Raw genomic sequence first — 19,117 nt, forward strand, 5'->3', positions numbered from 1 at the left:
TTTGGTGGTTGTTTTGTTGTTTTGTTTTGGGATCTACGCTCAGAAATCACTCCTGGCAGGTTCGGGGACCATATGGATGCCGGGATTCGAACCACCGTCCTACCGCATGCAAGGCAAAAGCCTTACCTCCATGCTATCTCTATGGCCCTTTCTGGGCAATTTAAGCCCCGACTTTCACCCCCTGTGTCTCCTGCCTGGCTCTCTGGATCTAATAACACAGAATCACTGGGATCTGTGTGCTTTGGCTGTCAAAATAAATGAACGAGGCTCTCTCTATTCCTGGATCTATCCTGTGCTGCTTCTAAACTGGGAATAGCTTGCAAGACCCATAATATCAAGTGTAGGCCGAGGAGGGAGGCTGAAGGAAACTGCCCGGCTTTGTTATTATTGCCATGGTCTTAGGAGACGGTTGTGAGGTGAGAAATTTTGTAACGTGTGTTAGGAAACATTGAGCTTCTTAATAGGGTTACATAATTAGACTTTTAAGGTATTTTATGAGAGCCTCAAAGTGACCATATATACCTGAGGACCACTTTTTTTTTTTTTTTTTTTTTTTTGGTTTATAGATTTTGAATCACACACATAACCCACTGCTATTCTAGTCTGAGTCTGGAGGTTACTGGGGTGTCCAGAGGAGCCTGGTTCATCCTTTTTCACCTTAGCCTCTTAAGCTATCTTTCCCTGTCCTGAACATTATTTAATGTGCTGTAGCATCACAGTTAATGATGTGCTGGCACCTTATGCAGTGTCTGAAGGCCAGCAAGCATGTGGGTAGGCACCACCAAACAAATAAAGGAATGGGAAACCTCAATGAGTAATAAAGCAATCCCACTAAAAGTGTGCAAACCCCTTTCCCAGCAGACACCCCAATCATATGTGTGCAAGCAGCACAGTCAAGTAGATATGTGAACCCCGTCATCATAACAATAATAACAAAGGAAAGGGAGGAAACTAGTATTAGCTTTAACAGACGCCTAATTTCTCAGAATCTAAAAACACGCAGCCACTCCTACCCGAGGCTTTGAGGCCTGCGGTGGCAGGATTCCTTTAAGAGGCCGGCACCGGGGTGGGGACGAGAGGCGGCCCCTGCTCCCATTGGTCCAGTTCGGAGACACGTGTGTTCCCCCCCACCCCCCCGAGATTGCGGCCGTGGCACCCTGCCCTGGCTACCGCCCTGGAGCCCGCCGGCACCCCTAAGCCTGGGGAACCAGTTGACCCATGTTCTTGAGGAAGAGCCTGGTCGGCCTCACTTTTTGTACCTGCTATCTAGCTTCTTACATCACGAACAAGGTGATGGGGGGGGGGCGATCCTGGAAGGTCATGATTGCACGCAGGAGATCTGAGTCCCCTAATCCTGCGTGGAACAAATGTAGTTTCCAGATTTGGAACTGATTATTTTTTAACCGCTGATGACAGTGGAGTTGCAGCAGACTGTGTGGGCTGCACCTCCAGCAGTAGGAGTTGTAGGGTTTTACTATACCTTTGGCCCTAATAGAACTCGCGTGTACAAACAAGATTTGTAGAATTAGCATCCTTTCCTGACCTGGCAGCCTACTATTTCCTGGGAAGCTGGAGTTTCTGACTATCAAACTTCCTGAAATTATGGAATTTTGGATTATGTGTATCCTTTTTCAGGGAAAGAGAGCAATTGATTTCTGTTGTCTCCTTGACGGAAAAGTAAAATAAAGCACGATTTGCTTTCTTTTGTAAAACATCCCCTGTCCCAAAATCCTGCACGGTGCCAGAAAACTTTCAGTAGAAGAGATCATTCCATCTAATCACTGTTACACTATGAATAATCTGGTCTCAGTCATTGCCTTGTAGTCAAGGATCTTATTTCTTTTTTTTAACGGTATTTTAAAATGTATTATTATTTTTGGTTTTGGCTCCACACCTAGCAGGTGTGTGTGTGTGTGTGTGTGTGTGTGTGTGTGTGTGTGTGTGTGTGTGTGTGTGTGTGATCAATTGTTTCTAGTGATTCTTGGGGGACCATATGTGATGCCATGGTCTAATTCTGATTGGTCTCTCGCAAAGCAAGCACCTTGCACGAGGCGAACACTGTACTGTTTCTCTGGCCCTTCTGATCATATGTTATAATGACAGAATACTCTTTTATTAAAAGACCGTATTTTTGTTTTGTTCAAAGAATGAAATTTGGTTTCATACAGGGAAATATTGAACTTTTGGAGAGTACAGTAAGGCATAGCCTCCATACAGAACACTAGGACTGGACACAAAGCTGAAGTGGTGATACCAGCTGGGCTCAGGAACATCTTGCCCTCTCCTCCACTACTACTATTCCTCTTGCTTAATGGAAATAACCATAAATGCTTCTTACATTGGTTCTCTTAACTTCTCTTAACTGTTTTGAAAGGATGTGATTATCTCCTTCACTATTTTCTTTTATTTTCCAATAACTTTTATTGTGACCAAAGTGAATTACAAATCTTTCACAGTAATATTTTAGGTACATAGTGACATTGTTTTTTTTTTTTTTTTTTTTGGTTTTTGGTTTTTGGTTTTTGGTTTTTGGGTCACACCCAGCAGCATTCAGGGGCTACTCCTGGCTCTACACTCAGAAATCCCCCCCAGCAGGCTCAGGGGACCTTATGGGATGCCGGGATTCGAACCACCTTTCTTCTGCATGCAAGGCAAACGCCTTACCTCCATGCTATCTCTCCGGCCCCACATGGTGACATTAAATCAGGGGAAGTCCCACCAACAGTGTTGTCCTCCCTCCACCCCTGTTCCCAGGATGCATCTCATATTCCCCTTATTTGTCCCTCAGGCTGATAATATAAGTGGTCCCCTCTCTGTCTAGCTTGTTGTAGATTGGGTATCAATTCTGTTGTCATCGGCTTTAGATTTGGTGTTTAAGACTGATCATTTTTTTAATTTCTACTCAATGTTCATACAACTGTCTGGTCTTGATACCATCCATTTTTTCCCCCTCAATTTATGAGGCAGAGCAAGATGATTCAGGTTATGTGATTCTGTTTGAAAAGAAAAGAAAATAGAAAAAAAAAAAAAGGAAAAAGAAAAAGGAAAGGAAAAACAAAAACAAAAAAAGAAAACAAAAAGCAAATAAAAAACGGAAGGAGTCCATCTAAAGGTTATAAATATCATTGTAAAAGAAAAAAGGGATAAAAGAAGAAAAACATAACAAAAAGACAAAATAAAATAGAAACTGAAAAACAAAAAACAAAACTACGACAATAACAACAAAAACAACACAAATGGTGAAAGAAGTTGAATCTTTTTTTAGTTATTAAATAATTTATTTAAGCACTGTGTTTACAACATAATTGTTGTAAACATCACCATGAAAGAGGTTGAATCTTTAGGTGAACTGGATAATAGCAGACTTCATTCAGGAGTTTGTCCAGTAGAGTTACTATCATTAAAACATGGTACTTCCATGGGGCCGAAGCAGTGGCGCAAGTGGTAAGGCATTTGTCTGCCTTGACTGTGCTAGCCTAAAACAGACCGCAGTTCAATCTCCCAGAGTCCCATATTTCCCCTAAGCAAGGAGCGATTTCTGAGCGCATAGCCAGGAGTAACCCCTGAGCATCACCAGGTGTGGCCCAAAGACAAAACAAAACAAAAAACAAACAAACACAAACATGGTACTTCCAGTTCTGGGAAGACATTGAATTGCCAGAAGTTGACACCCGCAGACCCAGAGGCTGTGCATTCCCCTTCCTCCATGAAAATTATTTTACTCACCTTTGTCTGAGAGGTGGTGAAACTTCTGGGCTTCTAGGAGGAGCAAGAACTCTCCTTAGGATGACCTAGAAGATTATTTTCTTAGTGTGTGATTTAGGTTGGGGGGCGGGACAAATCACATTTTGAAAGCCAAGTATACTTATTTTTCTCTGATTATAGAATTAAAAATGTTCATTCATTTGTTATTTGTTTTTCAGTATGTCCTGTCAGTCTTGAAATTTACTTATCCTACAATATTCCAAGGGTGAGTATTCTTTATGCTCTTATGCTCTGTACTTACTTTTCCTACTAGCATCCTTAATTGTTTGATAAAACATAGATGGACTAAAAAAAAAAAAAAAAACAGTGGCTCTTTGTGTTTTTATACCAGACGAAAGACACAATGGAAAAACAGTTGAAATGACAGAGATTTTATGCATAGAGAAATAAGTTAGAGAGGGAGAGACAAATTTCACCCATATGTAGAAATAGAGAAGAAAACCATGAAGTAAATAAAATAAAAATAAATATTTGAGCTAAAAACTAGTTAGAAGGGAAAGGGAGTGGTGTGAGTAAATTGAGTAAATGGGAATAATATCAGGAATTTTAGCGATGAACTTAATGTAGGATATATTTGCATATTGATTTTCAGTGGTACATCCCTAAAACATAATGCTATAGCACAATGACTTCCATAAAATATGTATTATTGATTTTCATCAAAGTTACAATTTATTTAGCTTTTCCTTTTCTATTTTGTTTGTTTGTGGGTCACATATCTGGCCATGTCCAGGGGATGCTCTTAGCTCTTTGTTCTGGGGTCACTCCTAGCAAAGGTCAGGGGACCATCCAGTACTGGGGATCTAGCCTAGGTCTTCTACATAGAAACCATGGTTTAAGCCTAAAATGTTTATCTGACCCAAGTATATTTTTATTTATGGCCATGTAAGTAGTTTCCACTTAGTGTATAAAAATAATGTTAATAGCTGCCTCTCATCTTCCCCTTACCACACATGACTAGCAGCTCTCACTTCCTCTCCTCCTACTTGTGACATTCAGAAGTGCCCTCAGCCCTGCTCTTGACCAGGCTTTCTTTGCAGGCACAGCCTATATTGATTTGTTCTCTCCAGTTGGGTCAGGAAGGCTTCACAGAGGAGACATAGAAAATGAGTCTGGGGGCCGAAGAGATAGCATGGAGGTAAAGCGTTTGCCTTTTATGCAGGAGGTCATCGGTTCGAATCCCGGAGTCCCATATGGTCCCCCGTGCCTGCCAGGAGCAATTTCTGAGCCTGGAGCCAGGAATAACCCCTGAGCACTGCCGGGTGTGACCCAAAAAACAAAAAACAAAAACAAAAAAAAAGAAAATGAGTCTGGGAGGATGAGCAGATGTTTAGGACTCACAGGGAGAGGGAAGAACATTTAGGTCAAGGGGTCATCATGTTAAAACTCAGAGGAATGAAGGTCACATTCCTTAGACTGGGCCACTCAGGCTCCTCCTAAGGCTGGGTGTGACTGCAAGGACAGACTAAGCTGATCCTAGAGAGGAAAGGGTATAAGTTCCAGAGGCTTTTCTGTCACATATAGAAACTGTCATGGAGGGGCTGGGACAATAACACAGTAGGTAGGGCGCTTGCCTTGCATGCAGTGGACCAGAATTCAACCCCCACTATCTCATTACATACCCCAAGACTGCCAGGAGTGATTTCTCAGCTCAGAGCAGAAGTAGCACCACTTGAACATCACCAGGTGTGGCCTCAAAACAAAACAAATAAACAAACAAAAGAAACTGTCCTGGAGGTCAGGGTTTGTATAGGGTATATGGAATATGGGATATATTGGGGCCGGAGAGATAGCACAGCAGTGTTTGCCTTGCAAGCAGCCGATCCAGAACCCAAGGTGGTTGGTTCGAATCCCGGGGTCCCATATGGTCCCCCGTGCCTACCAGGAGCTATTTCTGAGCAGATAGCTAGGAGTAACCCCTGAGCACCACCAGGTGTGGCCCAAAAATAAAAAACAACAAACAAACAAACAAACAAACAAAAAAGGAATATGGGATATATGGTAAGCATTTCTGAGATGACATCTTAAGTCATAAAATTAAGGTTTGGGAACATATGAATGATTCACCTGAAAAATAGACTAATTAGTGCTGGAGAAATAGTGCAGGGATGTATGTAGCTGACTCAGATTTAATCCTTGATACCACAGAGGATCCCCTAAGAATCACCAGGAATGATCTGTGAGTAGAGCCAGGAAGTAGTAAGAACTGAGCATTGCTAGGTATGATCCCCAAACCAGCCAACTTAACAAGAGAGCAAAAAATAGAAAGAACAAAACGAAAAGACCAATTTGAGTCGCCTGTAGTACCCCCTATTACTCACTTGGTATTTTGCTGTGCTTCATGATGGGAAGAAGAAAGGGGTATTTTAGCTTGAACTCCTGTAATCTTGGCATCCTGAGTAAGTGGCACCAGGGACCAAATGGGTCAGCCATGTGCAAGGGCCTACCCACTGTGCTATCACTCTAGCCCTTGTGTGAATTTTATGACCCCTAACCCTAATGTTTGTGGAAGAAATTGAACATCTGTGGCACTAAGAAGAGTCAATTGTTGTTTTGTTAGTTTTGGGGAGACAGGGCTACTATACCATTGGTGGTACTCAGAGCCACCTCCAGTTCTATGCTTAGGGGTCTTGCCAATGGTACTGAGCTGACCATGCATTTTTTTTTACTTTATTTAAAGAAAATGCATCACATAATTGACATAATTGACCATAATACATTTGTTTCTAGATAAGTGAGAGAAAATTTATTAAAAAAAAAAAAGGAAAAGGAAGAGAAGAAAAAATTTTTAAAAGAAAAGGTACGATAGCAAGCACATATATGAAAATTATTGTATCTCCTATGAAGATTTAATAAGTTCTTGTTAGCTGCCCATTCTGTTAATGTGTTCCTATAGGGATGAAAGCATGAAACAAATGAAGTGGTCCAGCAATTCAAAGCACTGTCACTGATACTGCAGCTTTTCTTGGGCATATTTTCAGTTACCAAGCCTCCTGGAAAAGGAGGATGCTGGGTCAGATGCCTGTGCTTGCTTTAAAAAGTCCTGGTGATATCAGCCAAAAAATTGGTGTACCTAATGTTTGGTCATATTAGTAGGGGACCATGCAATTTTGGCCAAACCAGTCCTCATGCATACAAACCATGTGCTTAGCCCATACAACTATTTCTTTGGTTCCTCTTGTTTGTTTTAAACAATCTAGTAGAGAAGTTCTTTTCATTTAGAAGAGGACTCTGGCTGATAGGTGGAGATGGGTGGGTGGTGCAGGAAAACCTGGGGTGAGGTACATTTAGGGGACAAATGCTGTGGGCCAGGTATGAGAAGCTGTGAGCCTGGATGAGTTAGAGAGTGAAGATGAGGTTTAGGATTTTAGAGCTTCTATGGGATAGAAGAAATGAGATTTTGATAGGAGAAAAGGAGGTGAGGAAAAGGCAGGAATAGCTGTATTCAGTTTTCTAGCTTGGTTGGTTAGGAATAGGAGGATAAGTAAAGGGAAGGAAAAGTCAATTTATGCTTTAGATTTGTTGGCATTGAGGGGGGTATCAGGATAGCTTTTCAAATTGGGGTTTGAAACCATTAGTGCAGAGTAAGGGGAGACTTGTGGCATATGGGAGGTTGATGGGAAAAGTCTAGAAAATGAAGTGATTGCAGTGTCAGCACTGAGCGGGACAGCTTGACTCCAGAGGGGAAAAAGGGACTGAGAAATAGCTGAGAGTAGGAGAAAGTTATCAGGGTTGACCGTTTTCTGTCAGTGGACAGATTGTGTGGCTAGGCCATGTCTGAGATTGTTGCACTCTAATAAACTCATGTTGACCTTTAAAAAAAAATTTTTTTTTTTGTTTTTTGGGTCACACCTGGCAGCACTCAGGCATTATTCCTGGTTCTACACTCAGAAATCGCTCCTGGCAGGCTCGGGGGGACCATATGGGACACTGGGATTCAAACCACCTACCTTCTGCATGCAAGGCAAATGCCTTACCTCCATGCTATCTCTCCACCCCTGACCTTTAAATTTTTATTCATATTTTCAATTTTATTTATTCTTTTTTGATTATTTTTTTCTATTTTTCATTTTTTCACTTTTTAAAGTGTCATTTCTAAATTAAAATTTAAAAAATTTTGGCCAGAGTGATGATAGCTAAGCAGGTAGGCCCTTGCACACAGGTGACCCAGGTTCAATCCCCAGCATGCCATATGGTCACCTGAGCACTGCCAGGGGTAATTCCTGAGCTTAGAGCTAATAGTAATCCCTGAGCACCACTGGGTGGAGCCTCCAAACCAAAACCAAACAAAAAAAAGAACAATTTATTTTAATTTTAAAAATAGGTTAAATTTATGGCATTGATGTATATAGTTACTGCACATCACCACTACTAACATGTAAAATCCCTTCTATCACTGATCTGATCTTCATTCTAACCCTTCCTATAGAGCTTACTGATAAAATTCATAATCCAAGGCTTAAGCTTTGTCATTGTTCAATACTATTTACTTGCTTGACTTGTCTCTATTCCACAGCTGAATAGAGACATCTGAATAGGGATCATCTGCTATTTGTCTTTCTCCCTCTAACTTACATCATTTAACACAAAACCCTCCAGTTTTATCTGTATTGCAGTGAGCTTCAATATTTCATTGTTTCTTACAGCTGCATAGAATCCCATTGTGTGTGGGGGGGGGTATGTGGGTGAGAGTGTATGGGCGTGTGCCTCACAACTTTTTGGGGGTTAAGTGTTTGGGTCACACCTGGAGGCGCTCAGGAGATACTCCTGGCTCTGCGCTCATAAGTCACTCCTGGCAGGTTCTGGGGACCATATGGGATGCCAGGATTTGAACCAGGGTCCGTCCTGTGTTGGCCGCATGCAAGACAAACTCTTTACTGCTGTGCTATCTCTCTAGCCCTAATATCACAACTTCTTTATCCAGTTATCTGTCCATGGACATTTGGGTTGTTTGCTTATCCTGGCAATTGTACTCAGCTCAACAGTGAACAGAGGTGTCACCTACCCTTTTGAATGCTCACACTGACCTTTCTCCTTTTCCAGGTGGCAGACATTTCTAGGTGGCCTTTTGCTTCATGTGTCATGGAAGCTGGGCTGGGTGGAGATCAACAGTGCTTCATGGTAGGAAACATTCTATGCTGAATTCATGACTACTTTCAGATGACTATTTTGATGTTATATTGAGAGACATGGAAATTTGAGTTATTTGGTCTCTCAGCTCCTTCTAACCCTGAGATTCAATAATTCTATAATTAAATACTTTTGCATGTTAACAATAACTGCCACTAATAAAACATTTAAATTGAGAGATATAATTTGCAACAGCCTAGTTATTGGGCCTTGTTTTAAACCATAAGGCCATACAGAATGAGCTTTAACTCTGCGTTCACGTTGTTCCATGGGCTGGAGAGAACTGAGAGATCTGAGCACCTGCTTTGTATATGGGGTGCAAGGTTGGAGTCCTGGTACTGCCATAAGCACCAATGACAGTGACCACTGGGCACATAATCAGGTATAGTATACCCAAGTATCACCAGGTATGACCTAAAACAAAACAGTAAAATACAAATTAAGGTTTCCTTTTGGTTTGGAGATCATAACTGGTGGTATCCAGGGACATGGTGCTTGGGGGTCACTCCTGGTCATGCTAGGAGATGCATTTTTGTTAGTTTGTTTTTAAGCCATAGTCAGTGGTGCTCAGGTATTACTCCTGACTCTGCTCTAAGGAATTACTCCTGGCAGGCTTGAGGGATATGGGATACTGAGGATTGAATCCATTTGACTGCATGCTAGGCAAGTGGCAAGTGCCACTATCAATCTGGCTCCTGGAGAAGTATTTAGCCCTAGAGATCAAAGCTGCATCTCCAGCATGCAAAATAGTTGAAGGAGCCAGAGAGACAGGACATGGGTACAGTATTTATTTTTCCTACAAACCCTGGGACCTCTGTAAATTTGATAACACCAAGTTCTACTAGTCATTCCTACCCACATCAAAAAAAAAAAAAGGCAAGAAAACTATGAAGAATTCCATCAGTGATGAATGGTTAAGTACAATATGATGAGTACATACAATAAGTTTTATTCAGATTTCAAAAGAAAATTTGGGGACCAATAAGATGGCAGAGTTCTTCAGGACTCTTTCCCTGTGGGAAGTGGTCCTCTAGTAGTTGAAGTTTGAGACCCCCTAGACACCATTTTCCTTTTAGCTCTCAAAAGCTTTAAGTTCTAGATGCTAGAGATATAGTAAAACAGATAATGTGGTTGCTTTGAATGAGGCTGACCTGGGTTCAGTCTCCATATGGTCCTCTGAGCCCAGCAGGAGTGAGTGAATCCTGAGCTCACATCCAGGAATAAGTCCTGAGCACAGTTGAATGTGACCAAGATCAAGCAAATAAGCAAAACAAGAGTTATAGGTTCTAGAACTGGAGAGAAAGTACAGAGATTAAGATATGTCCAGTTTATGGGGCCCGAGCAGCAGTGCAGTGGTAGGGTGTTTGCCTTACACACAGCTGACCTAGGACAGACCACGGTTCAATTCCCGGGTGTTCCATATCGTCCTCTAAGCCAAGAGTGATTTCTGAGTGCATAGCCAGGAGTAACCCATGAGCATCATTGGGTATGGCCGAAAAAACAACAACAACAACAACAAAAAAGATATATCCAGTTTAGCCCTATGTCTAGTTGTAGCCACACAGTGGTTCAAATCCTAGTCCCCATGTACCTGTAGGTATGGCCCCTGAGTGAGCCAAATGTGGCCCTTGTACATGACTGAGTGTTCCCTCAAAAGAAGGAATTTTAGGGCCAGAGAGATAGCACATGAGGTAAGGCACTTTTCCTTGCTTATGACTGATCCTAGGAATCATATATGGTCCTCAGAGCACCAACGGGGGTCTCTCCTGATCACAGAAACAGAAGCAACCCCTGAACACTGGTGAGTGTGCCTCCCATAAAAGTTTAATAGTTTTTTTTGTTTGTTTGTTTGGGGTTTTGGGTCACACCTGGCAGTGCTCAGGGGTTATTCCTGACTCTACGATCCTGGCAGGCTTGGGAGACCATATGGGATACTAGGATTTGAACCACCATCCTGCAGGCAAGGCAAATGCCTTACCTCCATGCTATCTCACCGGCCCAAAAGTTTAATAGGTCCTATTACTCTCAGATTCTTAGTATCTCTCCTTTCACTCCTATCACTTTACTTCTTACAGATATGTCCTCCTCCCAGACCTTCTTAGGAGGCTTCACAGTCACTTGGTTGATATAAAGATCCACTGAACTTCCTATCAAAGATTCTAGTGTTTAATAATCACTGGTACAGCTCAGGATTTCCCGAATTCTGGTCATTGCAGAGGGCTGTTAATAGATGACTGGAGCAAGGATCCAGCCCAGTGTTCCTTTTTGAACTTGGACTGGCTGGCTCTTTGTTTTTTCTGGCTGCTCTTTCTTACTGGATTATATGTTCTGATGTTGCCATTAGGTATCTGAAGTAGAGCTCTGCAAAATGTGTCTTTGTGTGAAGATATCAAATCCTACACTCTACAGAATATGAGGGAGACAGTTTGGAATCTTGAGATCCTTGTGTAGTGGGCGTTTTAATGTTGGAACTGTATACAGTGAGCACAAATAGGCACTTAATAGCATATGCCACACCGAGCTCAGTTGTACTGTACTTATAACCTACAAGAGCCCCAGATTCCCTTTGAAACATATTATGTACTGGCACCACATCTCTAACTTGAATTATTCTTAAAATTTTATTGTGGGGAGGTGTTTGAATCACAACCCACAGTGTTCAGGAATGACTCCTGGCAGTACTTAGCAGACTGAGTACATAGGAAGTGCTAGAGATTGATCCAGGGTTGGCCTCACACAAGGGAGGCACTGCAACCCCTTTCCTATCTCTAGCCCCACTTTTCTTACTTTTAGCAAATTGATGTGAGTGGGTGCTACTTGTGGATTGCACTTGGCTGTGGCTTAATTAACTAAATAGCAGTGTAGCCAGATCGATCTATTGTTACAGGCAGTTTCTGGACTCACCCTTGTTGATGCCATCAAGTGACTGTGAAATCCTTCTCCTCCCATGATGTTTGCCCAGTAAGCAAAACTCAGGAGTTATTGCCCAGTGGTAGACACTTTTGGAGATCTTCTGAGAAGGATGGTGCTGTTTCTTGTGACATACCTGTCATGTATTGCAGCTACTATTGTGGCCAAATCTTTGCCAAACATGGAAGTGATTTTTCTAGCAGACATTGAGGTCCTATGCTAAATACTTTCTATAGTTCCATAATGTGCTCTAAAAAGAACTTTGACTGCTTGCAATGAGACTCTGATACTCCTCAGTAGATCTGGAACCATTGTTGAGCTTGGGATATAGCTTGGCAATAGAGCAGATGGCGCCTTTGTTTGAAACACTGCTAAGGACTGACTCAGATTGGAATTCATGGGAGAATGTAGACACTTTTCTCTGGCTCCTGTGTCACAAGGCTACTTGCTTCAATAAGTATATTTGAGAGTTGGCTCTATCTCTGACACTGAAGGGTACCCCACCACCACCACTGAACACTCCCAATGTGGATCCCGCAATTTTTTGTGTGGTTTTTGGGCCACACCCAGTGATGCTCAGGGGTTACTCCTGGCTCTGTGCTCAAACATTGCTCCTGGCTTAGGGGACCATATGAGATGCCAGGGCATCGAGCTGCAGTCTGTCCTAGGTCAGCCGCATGCAAGGCAAATGCCCTACCACTGTACCTCTCTGGCCCCTTGGCTCCCACAATTATAAAAATAAAATTTTAACACAAAGCATGCTGTTTATTTTTATTATATATTTATTCATTTAGATTTTTATCTTTAGTTTACTTATCTTTATAGGACTGACTTCCAATAATACACAGGACCTTCCTTGGCAAAATTAGCCCAGCAATGCTAGAGGGCCACTGGCAGTGCTAGGGACCATTCAGTACTGGAGATCAAGCTTAGAGCCTTGCACATGCTAGGCATGCACTATATCACTTGACCAAGTTCCTTGGCTTCTGTTTTTTATTCTCCATCTCTCTCCTCCTCTGTTTTGTGGTGGCTGCGATGAGGGAGCCATACTCACTTGACTGTGCTCACAGGAATCTTTGCCCTCAGCTGCAGTGCTGGCATACTCACACGGTTACAGTCAGAGATCACACTCATGGTGCTGGAGCTCCCAAGCAGTGGAGCAACTGAGCCCACGTTTAGATATTATGGGGTGGTGCTGAAAATTAAACCCAGCCTCACTGACCTCAGGCTTGCAAAATAGGCTCTGTTGTTACCAACTGTAGGCCATCTGAAAGTGATTTAACTTACCACTGTTTTTTCCACTGTATAAAAGAAAACATGGTTTTTTTTTTTTTGGTTTTTTTTTTTTTTAATTGTGGCTATACCTGGCAATGCTCAGGAGCAACTCCTGCCACTTTGCTTGGAGGTTACTCCTGGTGGTGCTTGTGTGACTATGCCAGAGATCAAACCTTGGCCTTCTGTATGCTTTGCCTGAGCACAGTACATTGAGTTGTCTCTCTGGTCCCAGAACAAATATTTAACTGTCAATTGTTCAAGTTTAAGAAGTTCTAAGCCAGAAATTCTGTGTGTAATAATTCTGTGACCATGGATTTCTAAAAGATGGAGAAGTCCCCGTTTCTTTTTTTTTTTTTTTTTTTTTTTTTTTTTTTTTTTTTTTTTTTTTGGGCCACACCCTGCATTGCTCAGGGGCTACTCCTGGCTGTCTGCTCAGAAATAGCTCCTGGCAGGCACGGGGGACCATATGGGACACCGGGATTCAAACCAACCACCTTTGGTTCTGGATCGGCTGCTTGCAAGGCAAATGCCGCTGTGCTATCTCTCCGGAAGTCCCTGTTTCTTCATCTTCTCTTTGAGAGTCTTTTCAAGGGAATCATAAGACTTTTTTTTTTTTTTCAACCACTAAATTAACTCAGCCCTGTCTCTAAATGAGCAAGGAGCTAGTCAGTTGGGTGCTTAGTTTTTTGTTGTTGTTCCTTGGGGCCACATTTCAATATCTGTGCTAACTTCTCTGTGCTCAGGGATCACTCCTGGTAGTGCTTCAGGGCCCACATGTGATGGGAATCAAACCTCCCAGCCAAGTGAAAATTAAGCAACTTAACATCTGTACTTAATTGTACTTTTAAAATGACCCTTTTGTTTGTTTGTTTTGGGCCCACGCTGGGGTTCTCAGAAGTTATTCCTGGCTCAAGGCACATAAATTAATCCCAGAAGGCTCGAGGGACCATATGGAATGCCTGGAATGGAACCTGTATCAGTCACATGCAAGGCAAACACCTCTCTGCTGTGCTGTTGCTCTAGTCCCCCGAAAATGATCATTTTCTAATGAGATATTCTACCTCCACTAAAGTTACTGGTGATTGTAATTTCTTAAATATATTTAAGTATTTACACTTCTTTTGATTGACTCCTATTTTGTTTGTTTGTTTTTTTTCTTTTTGGGACACACCCAGTAATGCTCAGGGGTTACTCCTGGCTATGCACTCAGAAATTGCTCCTCGCTTGGGGGACCATATAGGTTGCCAGGGGATCGAACCACGGTCCGTCCTAGGTTAGCGCATGCCTTAACTCTTGTGCCACTGCTCTGGCCCCTGACTCCTATTTTTTTTAATTTATTTTTTGTTTTTTGTTTGTTTGGGGGGCACACCCAGCAGTGCTCAGAAGTTACTATCGTCTCTGAGCTCAGGAATCCTCCTGGCAGGCTTGGGGAACCATAAGGGATTGAATCATGCTAGGGATTGAACCTGGGTCAGCCATGTGCAAAACAAACACCTCACCCATTATACTGTCACTCTATCCCTAACTCCTGTTGTTTTTTCTTTTTTCTTTTATAAATGCTATCTTTTGGGGGCTGGAGAGATAGCATGGAGGTAAGGCCTTGCATGCAGAAGGTCGGTGGTTTGAATCCCAGCATCTCATATTGTCTCCGGAACCTGCCAGGAGTGATTTCTGAGCGTAGAACCTGAGCGCTGCCAGGTATGACCCAAAAACCAAAAAAAAAAAAAAAAAAAAAATTCTATCTTTTGCTGAAAATAGAAAGCTCAATGGCTGAGCACTTACTTGCTTTGCATGCAAGTTTGAGTTTGGCCTCTGGTACCACATGGTCCCTTGAACACCACCAGAATAACCTCTGAGCTGGAAGGTTCAGCTACCCTAAAGCAGCTCCTTTAGGGCGTGGCTCCCAAGCAAACAAAAGAGCCATCTTTGCTCATGGAAGAAAGCAGGTGCTCAGATTTATGCACTTCTGTTAGTTTGCCCTGCTGTTCCCCCCCCCCCCCAGAAGAATGCTTTATGGTCATATGTAGCAGTTACTTCATTTTTTAATAATTGTTATTGATACCAATGTGAATTACAAGTCTTTCACAATTATATTTAAGGTACATAATGACAGTGAATTAGGGCAATTCCCACCATTAGTGTTGACCTCCCTCCGCCACTATTCCCAGCCTGCATTCTATACCTCCACCCCTAGCCCCCTGGACTGCTAGTGTAACAGGCCCCTTTGTATATAGCTTGCTGTTTTTTGGGTCTCTTGATTTTATTGTCAATGACTTTCAGTTGGGTATTTAGGTCTGAACATTTCTATTTCCACTCAATGCTCATGAGACTGCTTTGCCCCTGGTACCATCTACTTTTTTTTCTCAATTTGTAGGAAACCATAGAAATATGAGGCAGAACAAGATGATTCATGTTCTTTGGTTTTGTTAAAAAATAATAGAAAGAAAGCAGTAGGGGCCCCTGTCTAAAAGCTATAAATATAAATTTAAAAGAAGAAAATAGAAAAAGGACAAAAAGGAGGGCTGATGTGGCAATTTTATTTATTTATTTATTGCATATTCACAGTAAAAATTGGGGAAATTTGAAAGGAAAATCCCTTGGCCTAAGAGATAAAGGGTGTCTCCACCCTTGAAGCATACTGTCATGAGACTGACTACAGGCTCTGGACATGTTAGTTGTCAAACCCCAAGGTCTTTCTTTATGGTGCCAGGAAAAGTTCTTGTCTATCATGGTTGTCAAAGTCAGTCCTCTGTAATAAAAGATTTTGGGTTTTGTAGTAATTACTTTTAGGAGAAAAAAATCAAACTAACTTAAAACTTCCTCAGGAAAGATGCTGAGAACCATTAAAGAGGCACAATACCAAATAAAACCTAATTAGTTATGTTAGTGCTGATTATGACAGGTTCTGCTCACCCCACTTATTGAATATAATTGGCAAATACAATTATAAAATATTTGAAGTATGCATATGGCCACTTGTTATATGTACACAGTGTCAAATGGTCCTATCAGATACTTAATACATCCATTACCTCATATACTTTTGTTTTTGGGTCACACCTGGCAGCGCTGAGGGGTTACTCCTGGCTCTATGCTCAGAAATCGCTCCTGGCAAGCTCAGGGGACCATATGGGATGCTGGGATTTGAACCAACGACCTTTTGCATGAAACGCCTTACCTCCATGCTCTCTCTTCGGCCCCTCATATACTTACTGTTTTATTTTTCCAAGAGAACATTTAATTTCTATTCCCTTCTATATAGATAATAGTATGCTGTTATTCGCTATTGTCACTATGACATATTCAATGATCTCAGACCTCATCTGATCCCTGAAAGTTTATGCCCCTTCCTGACTTCTCCCTGGCTCCCCACTGTGATACTTGGCAGCTACTATCTCCTCTGTTTCTCCCAGTTTGACTTTTCTTTTATCAGATCCCACACCTAAGAGACATCCTCAGTGTTTGTCCTTCCAAAGCACAAGTAGATAGGCCACACCTCCCTCACCCAGCACATGAAGGACCTATTGATTCCCTCCTTTATAATAGAGTCTGTCTCACAGATTTCAGCCTTTTCCACCCATGGCCACTGTCTTATACATGGGTCCATGGGCCAGCACGATAACCAAGGTAAGAGGGCAGCGATTTTCAACCTTGCCTGTCTTTGGGCTGGCAGCTGAAGACCACTGTTATGACCACAGCTTCAGTCACTATCTTTTTACACTTTATGCAGCCCACTTCTGGCATCTTCTCAAGGTTCAGTCAAGAGGATTAAATGTCAAATCTGCAGACCTGAGATCAAACGAATGTGTTTAGCTTGGGCTTCCACTCTCTTGTTGGCTAGATACATGCATTGGGATTTCTCTCTCCTAAATCTTAGAAACAAGATCTTAAATTTCTTCTATCTTGCCTCACTATGATTTGAGGGGAAAGGGGCTAGGAAACCCATATTTCTATTTCTCTTCTTTAGGGTCTATTTTTGTTATTGAGGCAGTGGGAGCTCCCTAGCAGTGCTCAGAGAACCCACAGACCATAGGGTTCTATTCTTAAGCCATACTGTTTGGTGCTACTTTGTCTCAGCAGTGCTGGGGGTGACCAGGGCCACACCCCTAGGAGGAAAATGTGTTGCCTAGGATTAAGTCTGGGGCCACTTGATGATGCAGAGCATTACCCCCTGATCCCTGTGCCATTTTCCTGACCAGTGAGTATGCTTCTTACTCACATCTCCATTCTCAGTGCTTACCTATATGCAGAGCCCAGGTCTGCCTTAGGGAAAGTAAAGGAGAGGGCCAAACAGGCTGGGGGACCTGGAGATGCTTTTTGGGCAGGGTTTGGCCTGCAGGATCTTTCAGGGCCTCAGAAGAGACCTTGCTTCTGTTTCATCAGGAAAGGAAGAGCTTCATTATTGAGAATCTCTGGCCAGTAAATGAAATGGGAAGTAGTGAATGATTCCTTGTTGGAAGAGCCAGTTATGAAAGTGCCCTGAAAAATGGTACTTTGCAGTGTGCAACCTGGGCTCTGCCCTGTACAAAGCCTTGTGCTCTGTGGTGACATCCCAGCTCTACCTTTCTGTCTGGAAATCAGGGAGGGGCAAAGGAGAGAAAGATTTTGTTTTACTTATTGTTTTTAAGTAGAATAGTTGTAGGATTTTTTGTTTGTTTGTTTTGGGGGCCACACCCACTGGCACTCAGGGGTTACTCCTGGCTCTTCACTCAGAAATCGCTCCTGGCAGACTCTGGGGGCCTTATGGGATGCCGGGGATCAAACCTGGGGGGGGGGGGAAGAGAGAGAGAGAGGAGAGAGAGAGGAGAGGAGAGGAGAGGAGAGGAGAGGAGAGGAGAGGAGAGGAGAGGAGAGGAGAGGAGAGGAGAGGAGAGGAGGGAAGGGGAGGGGAGGGGAGGGGAGGGGAGGGGGGAGGGGAGAGGAGGGGAGGGGAGGGGAGGGGAAGGGAGGGGGGAGGGGAGGGGAGGGGAGGAGAAGGGAGGGGAGGAGAGGAGAGGAGAGGAGAGGGGAGGGGAGGGGAGGGGAGGGGAGGGGAGGGGAGGGGAGAGATTTGGCCTTTCTGGGAGTCATTTGCCAACTCTTACTTTAAATTATGCTCTGTGAGAGTCTTTTATCATGGGGTTCTCCTAATTGGAATGATAATACAGTGGATAAAATTGAGTTAGATCCCCAACACCCCTTATGGTCCCTTGAGCCCACTGAGAGTGATCCCTGAGTACAAAGCCAGGAGTTAGTCCTGAGCGCACCCATGTGTAAACCCACAATCAAATAAAATATCAATTAAAGAATACAGTTATGAGGTTCTTAGGCTTAGGTAACATGAGGCTGGACTTTGTCTATAGGGATGACCCTTAGAGAGTCAGCAGGAGAATAAAGAGGGAATGGGAAAGTCTGACAAAAGTAGGAAGGAGGAAGAAAAGAGTATATGGATATTTGAGTACCATATTGACCAGTTATGGATCAAAAAGAAAATATATATATTTCTCATTTCTATTTTATATAATTTACTTTTTGTCTATTTTGGGGGGTGGCCAACACCCAGAGATTCTCAGGGATTACTTCTGGCTCTGTACACAGGGTTCACTACTTATGGACTTGGGAAACCATGTGTTGCTGGGGATTGAACCAGAGATTGGCTGAGTTCAAGGAGAGCTCCTTACCCCTTCTGCTATTTCTCTGGCTCTACATATACATTTTTGTAAACTTTCAAGTATACATTGACTTTACAAAGGGATGGAATTGTTATATTAGGCAATACTGTTTTTGCCTTTGGAATATCTGTTGCTTATTTTCATGTTTGGAAACATAAGGTCCACTAGATGTCAGTATAACCTAGACAGAGTCCCAGAATTCAGCTCAAAAAGCCCATCACCAGCCCAGGAACAGATAAACTTGGTGTTTTCAGGGAGCAGATGTTCCCTCAATAATGTATGCTGTGTTTGAAAAGCAAGTGATTTAATTTAACTAGCCTTTATCTCAATAACAGCAGTTTTAGATGCATGTCAATGGTTTAGAATTAGCTTCATGTGAAATACTG

At 42.6% G+C, this 19,117-nt stretch overlaps 1 protein-coding gene across 1 annotated transcript in view; it reads left to right on the forward strand.

The window, feature by feature from the left end:
* The first annotated feature begins 1,167 nt into the window (after positions 1-1,167).
* TMEM241 (transmembrane protein 241) overlaps positions 1,168-19,117 on the forward strand; it is a 118,037-nt gene continuing 100,087 nt past the window's right edge. Inside the window, exons 1-3 of the mRNA XM_049770198.1 lie at positions 1,168-1,290; positions 3,924-3,970; positions 8,809-8,886. Coding sequence (XP_049626155.1) covers positions 1,219-1,290; positions 3,924-3,970; positions 8,809-8,886 — 197 coding nt within the window. The 5' untranslated portion in view covers positions 1,168-1,218. The remainder of the gene's footprint in view (positions 1,291-3,923; positions 3,971-8,808; positions 8,887-19,117) is intronic.

The sequence above is a fragment of the Suncus etruscus genome, chromosome 3 (genome assembly GCF_024139225.1).
Source record: "Suncus etruscus isolate mSunEtr1 chromosome 3, mSunEtr1.pri.cur, whole genome shotgun sequence".
NCBI classification, from domain to species: Eukaryota; Metazoa; Chordata; class Mammalia; order Eulipotyphla; family Soricidae; genus Suncus; species Suncus etruscus.